Below are 15,572 nucleotides of genomic sequence, written 5' to 3'. Positions count from 1 at the left end.
GCACAGAAATGTACACAATACCACAAACCCTAGCGCTAGTAAACCGAGGAACCCCCTGATGCCCCCTAATGCAAATCTAACACCTACTCCTTGTGCTAGTATCCTAACCTTTGTTTAGGCCCTGCAGAAATTCCTTTGCCTTAAATTCAGGTGTAAAGAAATTACATTTATCCTACCACACCACTTTAAGCTTGACCATATTCATTACATAGGACTGTACTCCCTAATCTTAAAAGGGTTAAATCAGTTGTTGAAGGTGCCACCTTCTCTCCACAGTGAAATGGCAAAAATCCAGCCTAACAAAAATTGTACAGGCCTCAGCCGCCTGTTTCTGCACTAGAATGCATCACCTCCTTCCTCTCCAACAGGACCCAAAGAGTCTGACTTCCCCCTTCTACTCAGAGGCCACCAAGATCATCTATGGTATCCCACAAGGCTCCTCTCTGAGCCTCACTCTCTTCAACCTCTGTGGCCCCCTCTAACCACAATCGCCAGACACCACGCACTCAACATCGTCTCAGACGCCGATAACACTCAGCTAATCATCTCCCTCACCAACGACCCGCACACAGCCAAAACCACCTTCCACAACGGAATGAGGGCACTCACCGCCTGGATGAAGGAGAGCTGCCTCATGCTTAATACTCTGCTGGCCCCTAATTATTTCTCATCCGCCCCACCCTCCCACCCTGCTTCATCTGGCCAGGGAAACTGCTCGCATCGATGTCACCAGAGCTAGAGCTTAAGCTGGGTAGACCTGGTCCAGGTGATATTTCCTCACGCTGGCCTGAGCAAAAAACGGCATTCAGGGATACCTCTGCATTGTAGCTCTGCATATCTGACGAAGCCAAGGATTCACCAAAGTCAGAAGCAGCCAGAGTCACCGAGGTTGCAGTCTCCATGCTGTGACTTTGCAAACTGCCTCTGTGCAATGACATATTTTCTCTGCGGGCTGAAATGATGTGCGCCTACGCCACACGTTGCATTGCTTTTTGAGCAAGAGGCGTTGTACCCGTGGCTAGGGTCCCTGCTCCTCTAGGGTGCAACCGCCACATAACAGCAAAAGTTGTGAAGAAAAGGGGGGAAAATTATAGGGATAGGCGCTAACAGAATATCACCAAAACATTTCTTTAACAATAGATAGTAAATACTGTGCTCCCGAACGGAGTGTCCTTCCAGCACCTCCAGTATTTCTCCAGTAGGAAAAAACAAACTGATTCAAAAGGCCAGGGTACTCGTATGAAATAAGATAAGAGTCTGTACAGTTAGGTTCTTGGTCTTCGGAAAATCAATATGTAATCCAAACAGAGTTAAAGTTCAGTGTCTTTATTCTTGTGCGAGGTTTTCATACATGTTCATCACATCAGAAAGATTACATATGTGGTCATCACAACAACATCCAACAGCCAACACGTGTTTCGTTTCCGAGAAATTAATCTCATTGACTTCCTCAGGGCTGTAAGAAACATAATAATGAGCTTAGTCATAATCTGTAGTTATACATGATTATGGAAAATTAATACCTGGCACTAAAATCATGGCCAAGTCCTTCACCAGTACCGCGTGAGTGTCTAAAATCATCACCAAACGGAGCCACAGAGAAAAAACTGTGATTACAGTCTACCACAAGTGATAAACTTGTTATTATTATAAATATCACCAAAAGTTTGATGTGCACGTGAAACGAAGTAGAAATTGAGAATTAGAAATAGGGATAAAGACTCCCACTAGATACGTGGCGATGAGAAATGGAAACTAAAGGTTGAGAAATATACTCTGGATGACAGGGTGTCATTAGGAAAAAAGGAAACAGAAAGGCGTCATAACACCTAGGAAATTGGTGAGTGAGTGTGCTAAATTAAGCATTCGCAAGTGTATCTCAATAAAGACAAACGTACCAAAATATAAATAAGGTGTTAACATGAATAAATGGCTTATCCTAATCAAGTAAAACTCTTCAAGATAATGTACGATCTGAAATAAAATGATTGTAAGTCATTAGGAGGAAGATGATGAATAAGCTGAATTTAAAAGGAACTAACAAAAGGACTATGACGTACCAATAGAGAAAGAGTAGTGGGAATCACGTGACGGGGGCAAAACACTATTATCCCTGAGTCTTCGTGAGAGTGTACTCATAAGTCAGCACGTATGGATCCAAAATCTTTTACGGTGCGATCTAGAAGAGAAGATCGCTATACTAAGGAAGTAGTGACAAGCATAAGCAATATGGCATAAATCTAAAAGTAAAAGGTCACGTACCTATAAACAAAACAGTTCTTTTGGGTAAATTCTTGTGTTGGGGGCGCTGTGTCTTGCTCCCCGATAATTAAGCAGGCGTGTATGTAGAGAAAAAGGACGTGTAAGCCCTCCGTCTCATCTAAAACCGATGTAACAAAGATTATAATCATATGTTGCTTCTAAGTTGAGCAACCAGACTCAGCCCCTACAAAATAAAGTGCAAAATACATAAGTTAACATTAATGTCACCTACCTAGAGGTATAAGGTATGGAAGAGACACAGAGTAAGGTCTCAGGAGTGTGAGTGAAACTCCTCAGCATGACGGGCAGTATGTTTGTTTGGTCCTTCTTTTATTCGATGATGAGAATCATCGGCTGGTCCGAAATAGAAAAAGGACAGAGGGCCTGATTACAACTTTGGAGGAGGTGTTAATCCGTCCCAAATGTGACGGATATACCACCAGCCATATTACGAGTTCCATAGGATATAATGGACTCGTAATACGTCTGGTGGTAAATCCGTCACTTTACCGTAACTTTTGGGACGGATTAACACCTCCTCCAAAGTTGTAAACAGGCCCAGAGTGTTGAAAGAAAAAGTGGGCGCCATCTTGGAGTGTGAAAGACACAACTAAAAGACAGTGTCCAACTGGGTGGATGAATTTGCTAAGCATTATCTAATGCGAATAATCTTAGGTGCTTACAAAAATTGATAGAAAGACACCGAATAAGGTCTTACACGACATAGAGTAAGGTCTCAGGAGTGTGTATAAAATTCTTCGGCATGACGGGCAGTATGTTTGTTTGGTCCTTCTTTTAATCGATGATGAGAATCATCAACTGGCCCGAAACAGAAAAAGGACAGAGTGTTAAAAGAAAAAATGGGCGCCATCTTGAAATTGCTATGCATTAATTAATGCGAACAGCCTTAGGCGCTTACAAAATTGATAGAATGACACCGAATAAGGTGTCACACGATACAGAGTAAGGTCTCAGGAGTGTGTATAAGATTCTTCGGCATGACGGGCAGTATGTTTATTTGGTCCTTCTTTTAATTGATGAGGAGAATAATGTAACTTAGAAGTAATTTGTTCGAAGGGTCCCGAGAATAAGAGATGATACAAAATAGTAAAAACAAAGTGTAATCAGCCAAGTAATGCTAAGTAGTCATCGTCCTAATTATTCGTTTCACGTGATCATCAAAGATTGGTGATACTTACCAATAAAGTGTGAATTCATATGTAATGTAAATACTGTAATAATAGTAACACTTCACATTTGAACAGAGTTCACCATCTTAGCACCAGAATTCAACTGGGCTCATTCTTCCATATTAGGTAGTGTTGTATACTATGTTCATAGAGTTTGACAGTAATGATTAAGTTCATACTTGGACATACAGTGTACAAATTATACGTTAACACATAACAGCCCTTCCTGTCTGAACTCAGTCACTAGGATATGGGAGCACTAAAGTCTACACCATTCCAATCCATCCCACACCACACTAATCCAATCCAATCCACTCCACTCCACTCCACTCCACTCCACTCCACTCCACCTACCTGAATCCAGTCCACCCCACACAAATTCAGTCCACTCCAATCCAATCTAAACCACCCCAATCAAACTCACTCCACTCCAATCGACTGCATGCCAATTCAATCCACCTCACTCCAGTCCAGTCCAGTCCAAATCACCACTACCCACTCTAATCTTCCTAATGAATACCAGAATGTGGGACCAGCCTAGTGGTGGTGCAGCGGCCCCTGGCAGCACCAACCCCAATGAAAGACTTTCAGAGTGATCGTCCAGCGGGCAGGGCCTCCGGTTGCTGAGCTGGAGAAAACCCCTAAGGGCAGAACTATACCCTGACGGACTATGCACTGTACTGTGGGCCTAACGAGAGCAAAGGAAACAGCCTGTGACTGCCGGCGGGGAGCTGACACACGTATCTAGGTGCCTGAAAAGTGTAAAGGCCACACCCAGGGGGGCTGCTGCCTGCACTAATACCACCACCACCACCCCCAGGGGTAGCACATACCAAGGACCCATCAGAGCCAAAAGCAGTGAGAGAGCCTTGTGGCTAGTCTTGCACCAAGGTCCCAAGGGTAGGGTCAATGGACCTACATAGATTCAAGGAGGCCAGGACCTGAAAGCTGTGGTTGACTCCATGGCCCGACACTCATGATTCTCTTCGATCCTTGGGGGTGGAACAGGGAGGATATGCCCAACCGTGTGGCCTCCCCCACCCCCCTTTCCCTCCACTTGAACTGATCGGACCCCCACTGTGTGACAGGCCGTACCATAGGCGGATAACATTGTCCAAAGCAGCTCTTCAGCACCTCATATGTGGCAGGCGTACTGATTGTGATGGCTTCACTGAATCAGTAGCCTAAGGACACGCACTTGCAACAGGCATGTAGAGCCTCCACTGGCTCCACTGCCCCCTTAAGCGCCAGAGCCGATTGGATGGCAGGAGTTGGCAGGAGTCAAGGAGATGTGCTGGTGGCCTTGTAGACTCTTGAGATTAGGGGAGCCCTGAGACCACTTACTCAGCAACTTGGGACTGGGTACTTACTAGTGGAACAGTAAGGGCCTGAGGAACAGCTTGTATTGCAATCCATGGCCTTCCAGTCGTCAGGAGTTGCTTTCATATTGATCTTCTTCTCCGTCCTTGCTCTGTAAGTAGAAGGCCACATGAACTGCTGTAATATTGGAAAAGACACCATCCTTTGTCCAGGCCTCACCATGGGTAAGGATAGACCTCAGAGACAAGTGCACAGTAACACCATCACGCAATATACAACGCCACGGCAGGCAACACATAGGATTACCAGACAAGGCCAGGGCACGCTGGAGCAACACCCTCAGCGACACCAGGAAGTTTTGCGCACTGCCCTGCTGGAAACCATTCAGGTGTTGAGCATGGCACCGGAGGGATACATCGCCGGAGTGTCTGTGGAAGTGAGCCTGTTCCTTATGGACCCAACACTTCAGGTAGAACTGCGACAGTAGCACACATGAATAGGATCACTACTACACCTGAGGATCAAGTCGAAGATGCAGAGGGACACTCAAGGAGAAGCAATATAAGCTTGCTGTGCTTTCCAGAGCAAGTGGAGTAGTCGGCAGAGCAGTTCCTGGAACAATGGATGAAAGAGGAACTGAAGCCGGCGGGACTGTCTAACCATTTTAATGAGCGTGCGCACAGGGCTTTGGCACTGCTGCCCCCGCCAGGTGCTCCGTCTAGTGCTCGAATTGCTCACCTGCTGAACTACTGAGACAGATAGGTGGTTCTTCGGTGAGCAGGGAGGCATCAACTTCACAATTTGAAGGCGAAAAAAATCACAATATAACCTGACTGCAGTCACAAAGTACAGGAAGGCTGTAAGACATCCCTGGAAGTTGAAAAGCACCTCAGAACTATGGGTCTTGGATACATGCTCCTTTATCCAACTAAACTGCGAGTCATTAATGCAGGAAAATCTCATTTTGGACTAAAGTTGGCTGTACATGGCGGGTGCCACGCGAGGGCATCCACTGGCTGAAATGAAGGCTTTTCTTGCCAGTTGCAAGCGGTGCAGGGCCCGTCGACACCACCCAGGGAGAAAAAGAACCTGAGATAGGAAGTTCTGGCCGTGTGGTGATACTTTTCAATGGCACAATAACTGCGATGACCACGGACCAACAGATGGAGACAGAAACCCAAGGGAAGGTATCCTCTGGGGAGGATTTCGACTCCCCGGCAGACTCTGAGGACATCATCATGGATACTGGAACCCAATAGCTGGGCTGTCCTCTCACAAGACTGATATCAGAAACACTGGTATTGCCAATGTGGTGGAAAATGTTAATGTTGAAAGTGTGGTACTGAACACAAGTTGTCCTGCTGGGAGTGCTGAACCTGCGTTTTGATGTGTGACTGGCATCTGAGTGAGGGAGTGGGACATGATACTGCTGCTGAAACGTGTGATGTTCCTTGGGGCCCTCCTGATGGTAGAGCGAAACAAACTGGGGCACTGAGATGCATGCGGACAGCAGAGGAAAGGGTGCCTTTGGTGAAGAGTGTATTCAAACAGTTAATCATTGGATCAAAAACAAAACGGGGGGGACTATTTTCCTATTGTTTGATATGGGCAGTTGGGGTGGTGGAGTCCACTGCTGGGTGGGTTGGGGAGGACAATGGAGCTTGCGTGAGATGGCATGGCGATGCTGCATGTCCTGGCACATCGATTACTATGGGCATACATGTGGTGTTAATCAAACGTTACCCGTCCTATGTGTGGGGAGTTTCTGGTTGTTTGTTTTTTTGGGGGTTTTATGTCATGTTAACCTGTGGGACGGCACGCAGACCAGCCAATTTATAATCCAACTAAATGTCTAATCTGAGCAAATATAGACTCCTGTCTAGGAATGTGCAGGGGCTAGGCTCTTATAAAAAACGATATAGGTTGTTGTCCCTCCTCAAAAGGCATGGGGTTGGTATTGTGTGCCTACAGGAAACTCACTTAACTGATGTGGAAGCTAAACAACTGGCAAAGAAACGGAGAGGTCAGGTATACTATGACAATTACTTGTCATTCTCTAGTGGGGGTGTTGGTGCGGTTCACCCCTGGGGTCCCATTTGCATTGACCTAAATGAAGGCAGATGTGGAGGGGCACTACCTGCTGTTACTGGGCAGAATGGATGGGGTGGATGTGGTCTACATAAACGCCTACGGCCTGAATATGGAGTACAAGTCCTTTTATATTATGGTAAGGGATGTAGTGTCCCCAGAAGCTGATGCCAGTCTGTTCTGGTGAGGAACTTCAACTTTTTTATTGACGGCAAACTAATTTGCCATCCTTCTCGGAAACACACTAAGCCAAGGATGACATCTGAGCTGAGGGAGGTCATGACACAACGGGGGCTGTGCGATGTTTGCCGGGAATTACACCCAGACGAAGTGGGAATACACTTGTGACTCTCTGACCCAAGGCACGTTTAGCAGACTTGATCATCTCCTAATGATTACACACTTGGCCCCCAAAATACAGCAGGTGTCCCATCTGTCCCACTATCTCTCTGACAATGCACCAGTAAGCTGCCTGTTTGAGGCAGTGGGCATTTGATGCCCAGTCCCTGTGTACATGGGGGTTCTCTGCAGAGGTATTACAAGATACTGTAGGCAAAGAGGCCCTAGCGGATGCTCTGATGGATTATTTTTAAATCAACTAGGCTACTACCCAGAGCAATGTGACAGAATGAGAGGCGGTAAAGGCTTCTATGCGGGGACAATGAGTGGGTCTCTCCTGTGTGGTGCGTCAAGCTCCACAGTCGGAGCTTTTTCACAAGCAGGAGGCACCGATGGAGATTCAGAAACACCCAACGAAGATGTGCAAGGCGCTGTGAGGAGGTAGCAGCAGGTGGCATCGATGAGGGACCAGCTTGAGCATTACACTTTTAAGTACTATCGTCAATTACTACATAGGGAGGGAAGACAGCTCTGGGTATCTCGTGGCATGGATTCTTTTTCAGGAGATGTCACGTCCCCCTATTCTACACTCTACGATATCCTGGGAGGGGACACCTATTCCCAGCACGACATAAAACAGACCCTCAGGGAACATTTGGAACAGGTATTCACTTGTCCACACAACCTGGACCCAGAGTGCATTGCCGCCTCCCTGGAAAGTTTGCCACTCCCGGCGGTGGGTGAAATTGTGGTACTGGAGCTGAATGCCGATTTCACGCTGGCAGAGGTTAGGTTGGCTCTTGCATGCCTCCAAGGAGGAAGGCACCGTGGAGTGATGGCTTTACAGCTGAGTTTCATCAGGCCTTCATGGTGGAGGTTGCACATCGACTATTTAGGGTATACCTAGAGGCCACGAAAGGAGGTGTTTAACCTCTGTCCATGCAAGAGGGTTGCATTAGTATGGTTTTAAATCCCGAAGCAGAGGCCTCTAATCTATCAGCTTTTTGCCTGCTCACAATGATCAACAGGAACACAAAGGTTCTCTGGTAATTCCTTGTTTTTCGGCTGCAGCAGGTGATCACCCAGCTGGTCTACCCGGACCAGTGCGGGTTTATACCGGGGTGTAATACAACTATGAATCTGAGAAGAACTAATGTATGTCATGCATGAAGTCGAAGATAGGAGAGAGATAAAATGGCAGTGGTCTCTATTGATATCGCCAAGGCCTTTGACACAGTAGAATGGCACTATCTAATATGTGTACTGGAAACAATGGGATTTGGCCAGCAGTTTCGATCATGGGTACATCTATTGTATACTGCGCCCACAGCCAGGGTGAAGGTTGGGTGACTATGTTCGGGCTCATGGAAGGTGGGTAGAGGGCCCGACAAGGCTGCCTGCTCTCGCCCCTACTTTTTGCATTAACGCAGGAACCCCTGACAATCTAAATTAGTGGGAAAATGTTGGAGTGGGGTATTCAAGTGAGGGACATGACTTCCTTTGTGTCCTTCCATGCCTATGACACACTTCTATCTTACTGCTCCAAAAGAATCCTTACCTTTGCTCTTAAAGTGCCTAGCATGCATTTGGGGAGTGTATTTGCCTACAGATCAACCAGTGCAAGTCACTGGTTTTCCCCCTGGGACCTCTAGCAGTAGCGGATCCTGCTGCTCTGCCGTCTCTGCCCTTATGATAGGAAATTGAAAAGTTTTGGTACTTGGGGATCGTGGTGGCATGCATGGAACAACAGCAGATGAGATATAACAGAGACAGAATCACAGAGGAATTGAGTGCCTCAGTACATTTCTGGAATACTCTACGCTTTCTCCAATAGGAAGAGTGGCTGAAGCAAAGATGGTTTTCTTGCCAATTGTGCCACTTTGCAGCATTCACTTGACACACTTCCTCAATCTATCTTTAGATGACTGAATTTCCTACTCACGATGCTTATGTGAGCGGGAGATAGGAGCATGGTAGTCTGTGAATTCCTACACTTGCCCATATTGGAAGATGGGCTTGCGGTCCCAAACATGGAGTTGTACTACATGGCTTCCCAGTTGAAGCATGCAGGCCTCTGTCTGTCGCAGGGGGAGGATTGAGAGAAGGCCGTTCTGTCAGACGAGGCACGTGGCACTATGTGGCCACAACTGCTGCACTCTGGCGGGCGGGACTGGACACTGGTCACGCACCTCATCAAACACACATCATTCTTATGGGAGTGCGCCGTGAAGATGATGCTGGGGAGGGTCCCTTTTGTCAGAGTATTTATATTCTTGGACCTGCTGACTTTCTGTAATCTTAGGAAGTCAGTAGATGTTACAACATAGCAGGCAGGCAGCTGTGATACCCCCTGCAACCTATACCTAGCGAGGATCTTATGTCTTTTGAAGCGGCCCAAGAGGCTTTCGATATAGGGAATGTACAGTTCCTAACACGAGCCAGCATAGTTACTATAGTTCAGGAGCTGTGTCCCATGTACCCGGCTTCCTCGCCCTCCTTGCTTCTGCTCCGTGCACTGTTAGAGCTCAGGGGAGTCCAACATCTAATATCACATCTGTACAAAGCCATGGTTACCGACAAACTCAGGACCCCCTTTCTAGCCAGAGCTGCATGGGAGGAGGAACTGGGTATGCCACTCGTGGATGCACAGTGAAATAGGGCCTACTCTCTAGTCCAGATGGTGTCCTGTAATGCGTGATTTAAGTTAGTACATTTCAATTACCTGCACTGTACGTATGTCACCACTGTATTGTTACACAGGATAAACCCTGCTAGAACGGGAGGATGCCTTTGATGCATCAGACAAGAGGCCTCCTTTATGCACCTGACACGGCACTGCCCACCTGTCTGCACTTTTTGGGACACCATGATACAGCGACTGACAGAGCTCTGTGGCACACTCACAGTACGGGACATGGGTGTCTGCCTGTTGGGTGATGTTAAGAAGCGTAAAGGCAGGAAGATGGAACTTAAATTCCTCCAACTTGTTGGTTGTTAGCAAAAAGGAGGGTCGCAATCACATGAATAGGACAGATAGGTCCTAGCATGGATGGTTGGGTCAGTGATATTAATGAGTGGTCTGTTGTTGAGGAAGTCTGCATTCATAAATGTAAGCAAGATTACAAAGTGGCAGATGAACTGCAGGTATGGGGACATTACACACCAAGTTTGAGGGTGGGGAGGGAGGTTCATGGGTGAATCCTCTGAGGACGAAGAGTGAGTATTCCTTGTATTGGGTGCTATGCTGCCTGTGGCATCACAAGGGGAAAGCATTGGGATATGTTTAAGAGTCATGCCTAATGTAATAGTCCTTGATCTGCAATAAATAATCACTACACCGTGTCAATTGGATGGGGATGGCTGTGACATTTACAATTAGTTAATTGTACTCTTATTGTTTGTGGTGAAAAACAAATAAAATAAAAATCTATAAAATAAATGTTGAGTGCTACAAAAAACGTTTTCCTACCTGCAGTATCAATTGAGATTGTTACATAAATCCTCTCACATTTAAGTCACAGAAAGATAAGTAAACAAGTGCCCTCAGAAGACAATGCCTGACATTTGACCTCAGTCTTTAAATGCACAACAAATGTGACGAGATAAGAACAAGATTTACAGGGCTGTTTACAAAAAGGGAGCACTCTGAAGGATACTGTAAATAAGGTTTGGGCAAGGGAGAAACCGAACTCAAGCTGGACACCCAAAAACAAATAAAGCCAGCAAATGGAAAGCAATAAAATGTGAGTTACAAACCTCAAAGCCAATGGCAAGCAATGGGCAGAGTGCATTCCTAGGTCAACATTCTAGGGAGGCTGCGACCTAGAAATAAGGATACCAGATACTCACAGTCGGGCACTCTTGGCAGGGAAACACAGCTGTACACCTAGGGAACATTCCCATATCCACCCCCACAAGTTGGCATAATGAGGAATTATTCTAGATGAGACAACAGAAAATTCCCCAAAATATGTTTTTAAAAATGTTGTGCTGTCCAAGCAAAACCACTGGAGAGTGGAACACACATAAGTGAATTTATAACAGCTGCACAAATTTAAGGTCTGATTTAGATGCTGGTGGACATGTTACTCTGTCACAACGGTGACAGATAGACCATCTGCCAAAATGTAAATCCCATTATATCTTATGGGATTTAGATTTCGGCGGACGGGATTGCTATCACCATTGTAATGGAGTAACTTGTCTGCCAATATCTAAATCAGGTCCTTAGTCCCACGAGACCTGCTATGGCCTCCCTTTATGATATGTAGTTTTACCAGTTGCAATAATGAAAAAATAATCCCAAAGTTATTTCCTTAGAACTAGAACAAAAATGACAAAAAAATAACAAAGTGTTGGGTGGCTTGTTCCGAAGACCTTAATAAAGTAAACAAGATAGCATATTCCTCCTTTTGTCTACAGACAGCGAGACATTGTGCAAAGTCACTTTACAGGAAGAAAATACTACAAATACCAATATCACCTAAGGAAGGTGAAAGGACATGGGGGAAATGTAAAAAAATAAATAAAGTAAATGTAGATTTATATAGTGCGGCTTATCACCCGTGCGGCTTATCACCCATGTGGGTTTCAAGGCGCTGCCCGTGGGCACAGGAAAATTAAGTGATTTGCCCAGAATCACAGGATGTTACGCTGATGCCCAAACCCGTATCTCCAGCTCCCAAGGCAGTCATTCTGACTGCTGCGCTACATCATCTCCCTCAGTCTCAAGCAGCCACAGAGAAAAGAAGCAACTGTAGAGATGGTGGAAAAGGAAGCGATATAGATTTGAGGAAGATTTTACTGCACTTAGAAATGTTTAGAAATGGTTACATGCAGGTTTTAATCAGCATGCAGTTGAACTTCACATGTAACTTTACATATGTCACAAAGATAGCTAAATACCAGACGCCAAACAATGCACCTCATCAAAAATAGGGTAAGAAGGCTTATACAGATAGCCCAAAAACTCTCAGTGGTCATCATAATTATTCAAGCACTGCTACAAACGTTGCTTATTGTCACAAACAACAACTTCACACAAAACACACTACTTAGAAATCTTACTATGAGAACGAGTTTAACTTAACTACAGCAATGTTCTTCTACAAAAATGTTGCCAAGAAGCTCTCTCTGTTTACATGCTTACCTCCAGAACTCAAACACAGGACACAAATGTTTGTTTAGTGCAGGGCTTATCCATTAGTTGGCCTGTGTCAGGGAATACAGAGATTTTGACTTCTGTATACCCCTACTTAATCATTACTAGAAGCCACGAATACCCTACCTAAGCAATTTCTATGATTTGAGCCTCAAAACAATATATAAAAATACAGAAATGAGGATCAATCAAATTAAGCCACGTTCATAAAAAAAACATTATGCAAAATCAAAATTTTAAGTTTAAGGAGAGGTTGGAGTTTTTCAGAAATTTGTTTAATTCTAAAATGCACAGTGAAATGCTAAACTCTAGCATATCACTTTGACTTTTTTGCTCCTAACGCTTGCTCTTTTTTCGTTGCTGCATGTCAATTCTACTTTATTTGGGGCCACCAATCATCTACACTAGATTCCATTTGATCTACTTGAGTTTCTTCCACAAATCAAACTAAGGAAAGCAACTTAATTTTTAGCTTCTAATTTCAAATTCTTTTACATTTACAGAACGTTTTAAAATTGCTTTCTATGCACATGTACTTTAATAATCTGCTGATACTATTTAAACTATCATCACCCCCCTGAGAAGGAATCGTGGATCCCCAGGGTAAGAACCACTGCTTGAGAGATGTGGGAACAATATATGTCTGTTCCATTTTGATTTACTATAAATGGTTTATCACTACCCCCTGTGGAACGGTGAAAATGGCTCAGCAAATTAGAATGGGGCAAAGAAAATAGCAAATGCCGACTTTCCAGATTTTGTAAGTTCAGTTAATGTATGTGATGGGATGAGGTGAGAACAGGTGGATGAGTAATGAAATCTTATTTCTAACATTCGCTCAGATCTAAAAAGCTGACAGAGTCCCTTTTCTTTCTGTGTGCACTTTTGTCTTGAGGTGGGGCCAATTATAACAGGCAATAACTATGGTTTGTCTCCATGCTAAAATGAGTGAAAATAAGTGAGAGTATGTGACCGCATGACTGAGCTGATGCCTCTTTTTCTGATAGTAGAGCAGGTGTTAACATTTGTAATTTTCCCTTTGCCTTCTCTGTGTACTGTTGCCTTAGGCCCATAATTACTAGGGGAGGGCGAAGAATTCTTCTCCACCGGCAGAGTTCACAGAGTTTTTCCCACTCCGCCCTACGCGTCGAGTTCCTCTCACTCGCGCTTGCCAATGTTAAGTTGGTAAGCGAGAGAAATCTCTAAATTGGCAAGTGCAATTTCTGATCACGAGCAGTAGGCCGCGACTGTTCGCAATGAGTAAGCTTCTGCTCGCATTGAGAAAGCTGCTGCTCAAGTAGCAAATCTACTCAAGAGGCAAAAAGAAGTTAGCACCCTCTGGCGTGCTGGGTGATGCCGTCCGCACTGATTTTACAGCACTGGAGAAACTCTTGCACTCAAAATCAGTGCAAACAGTGCGCCTTACCCAAACTCCGCCACTCGTGGAACACCACATAGTGCGGCGGAGTTATTTCGGCACTTCACAGAGTTCCGCGTAGCACAACTCTGCGAACTCTGTTTAGGCCTAATAATTACATGATCGGCAACTAACAGTCGCTGATGTTCTTTGGGAACACCAACACTTAATTTCTCCTCTTTCTATAGGGTGGTTGTTATTTTGCATCCAAGCTGGTTTGTCTAAAGAAGCTTATTTAACTGACTGACAATACATGTTCTCTTAAATGAATATTCCTGATCCACAAGTGATATAGAAAGAGATATTTATTCTTAGGATTATGGTTTTTTCACTCCAGGTGCCGATAAGACTCTTGGTCTGGTGGAATCAATCTCAAACTTAAAAGTTCTGAAAAATGGCACATTGGGGACCAGCACGATCATCAGTCCTGTGAACTACAATCCACAGTTACCATATGAAAACACACATGAAATGGTTATAACAAAAAACATACCTTTAACTCTGGGCCAACTTCGTTGTTTTCATTAGTAAAGGGAGGTTTCCAGAGCTGAATTCTTTCCTCCCTTAAAATAGTTTTAAGATTTGCCATTAGGTAATTCTTCTGTGCCATCCTGCAAACATTTCAAAGAATTAAAAAAGGGGGATTACTAAATTTACCACGGTAAGGACAAAAGAGGGTTGATCTTGCCTATCTCTGATTAAGGAAGCCAATATGAAGTGTTAATGCAAGCTGCCTTGCTTACACTTATGCCAAATCCAGCCCATGCCAATAATGGAGTATTCACACGGATTGGCAAAGGAAATTTTGAAATAAGCAGGCAATAGTTTCAACATGCTCAATGGTTTAAGAAACATGATCTAAATAACTGCGTAATATACAAGTAAATGGAGACAAAACAAATGATGCTGTATGTTACGCAACAAATCTTTGAAAATATACTAGGCCATATACTTCTGCACAGGGGTTGATATACCGCCTACATTTTGTTTTATTCCGTTGGATTTACTGCATTATCTGAATTGTACAAGTCTTTGTAATTTTTTTTTTTTTTTTTATATATGTGTTTGCCGTTTTATTGTTTGCTGAACCTGAAGTTAAGCCTTGCCATTGTTAAGCATTACAAATTACAGACAAACATTCTAATCTCCACTTTAATTTTCAATAATAAAGGCACATTTTTAGTCTAATGGTGTTTAATTCACGTTTTCTTGACACAAAACCAATAATAAAACTATGAAATCCCATAAATCCCAAACATTTGGCATTACGTTCCAAAAATCAGGATAAAAGAAAAGTACTGTTGAAGGTCATAGGGAATGGTCTACATTCATTCATCGTATCGCAATTTGGGGGACTCACCTTTTGCTAAGTATCAAGAATAGGTGTGGTAAACCGATTCAGCGGTCCAACTTCAATGTGGCGGTCAGGAGTTGATTGGAAACAGATGTAGTTTGATGGACCTATGGAAAGCACGGTGATCAATGAACCTTACAAGGTAGAAAGAAATTTCAGTTTTGCGATTTAGACAGAGGAAGTAAAGCCTTTTTATAGAGACCTCCTGAAGGTATTCATTCTGAGATGGACATCTGATTGAAAGCTGCATTTGGCCGATGAATGTGGATACATATCTGGTGTGAAGCGGATCCTTTTCCGTGTAAAGGAAAGTGGGAGAAACAGCAGGAAAATGTTTCTACTTACAAGCAGCCGCCACAGAACATACAATATGGGGAGATGTGCGCCCAGGGCTGAAAACAGAAAATCATTCTTATTGTAATGCATAACATCCTTTAAAGT

General features: G+C 44.2%; 1 protein-coding gene across 1 annotated transcript in view; it reads right to left on the bottom strand.

Annotated features, from left to right (window-relative positions):
- The window catches only part of NUB1 (negative regulator of ubiquitin like proteins 1), a 316,976-nt gene that overhangs the window by 283,688 nt on the left and 17,716 nt on the right, over positions 1-15,572 (bottom strand). The window contains exons 2-3 of the mRNA XM_069211094.1: positions 15,138-15,238; positions 14,271-14,388 (exon numbers count right to left, since the gene is read on the bottom strand). Coding sequence (XP_069067195.1) covers positions 14,271-14,387 — 117 coding nt within the window. The 5' untranslated portion in view covers position 14,388; positions 15,138-15,238. The remainder of the gene's footprint in view (positions 1-14,270; positions 14,389-15,137; positions 15,239-15,572) is intronic.

The sequence above is a fragment of the Pleurodeles waltl genome, chromosome 10 (genome assembly GCF_031143425.1).
Source record: "Pleurodeles waltl isolate 20211129_DDA chromosome 10, aPleWal1.hap1.20221129, whole genome shotgun sequence".
NCBI classification, from domain to species: Eukaryota; Metazoa; Chordata; class Amphibia; order Caudata; family Salamandridae; genus Pleurodeles; species Pleurodeles waltl.
The sequence above is the reverse complement of the archived record's forward strand: the minus strand, read 5'-3'. Positions and strand labels throughout refer to the sequence as shown.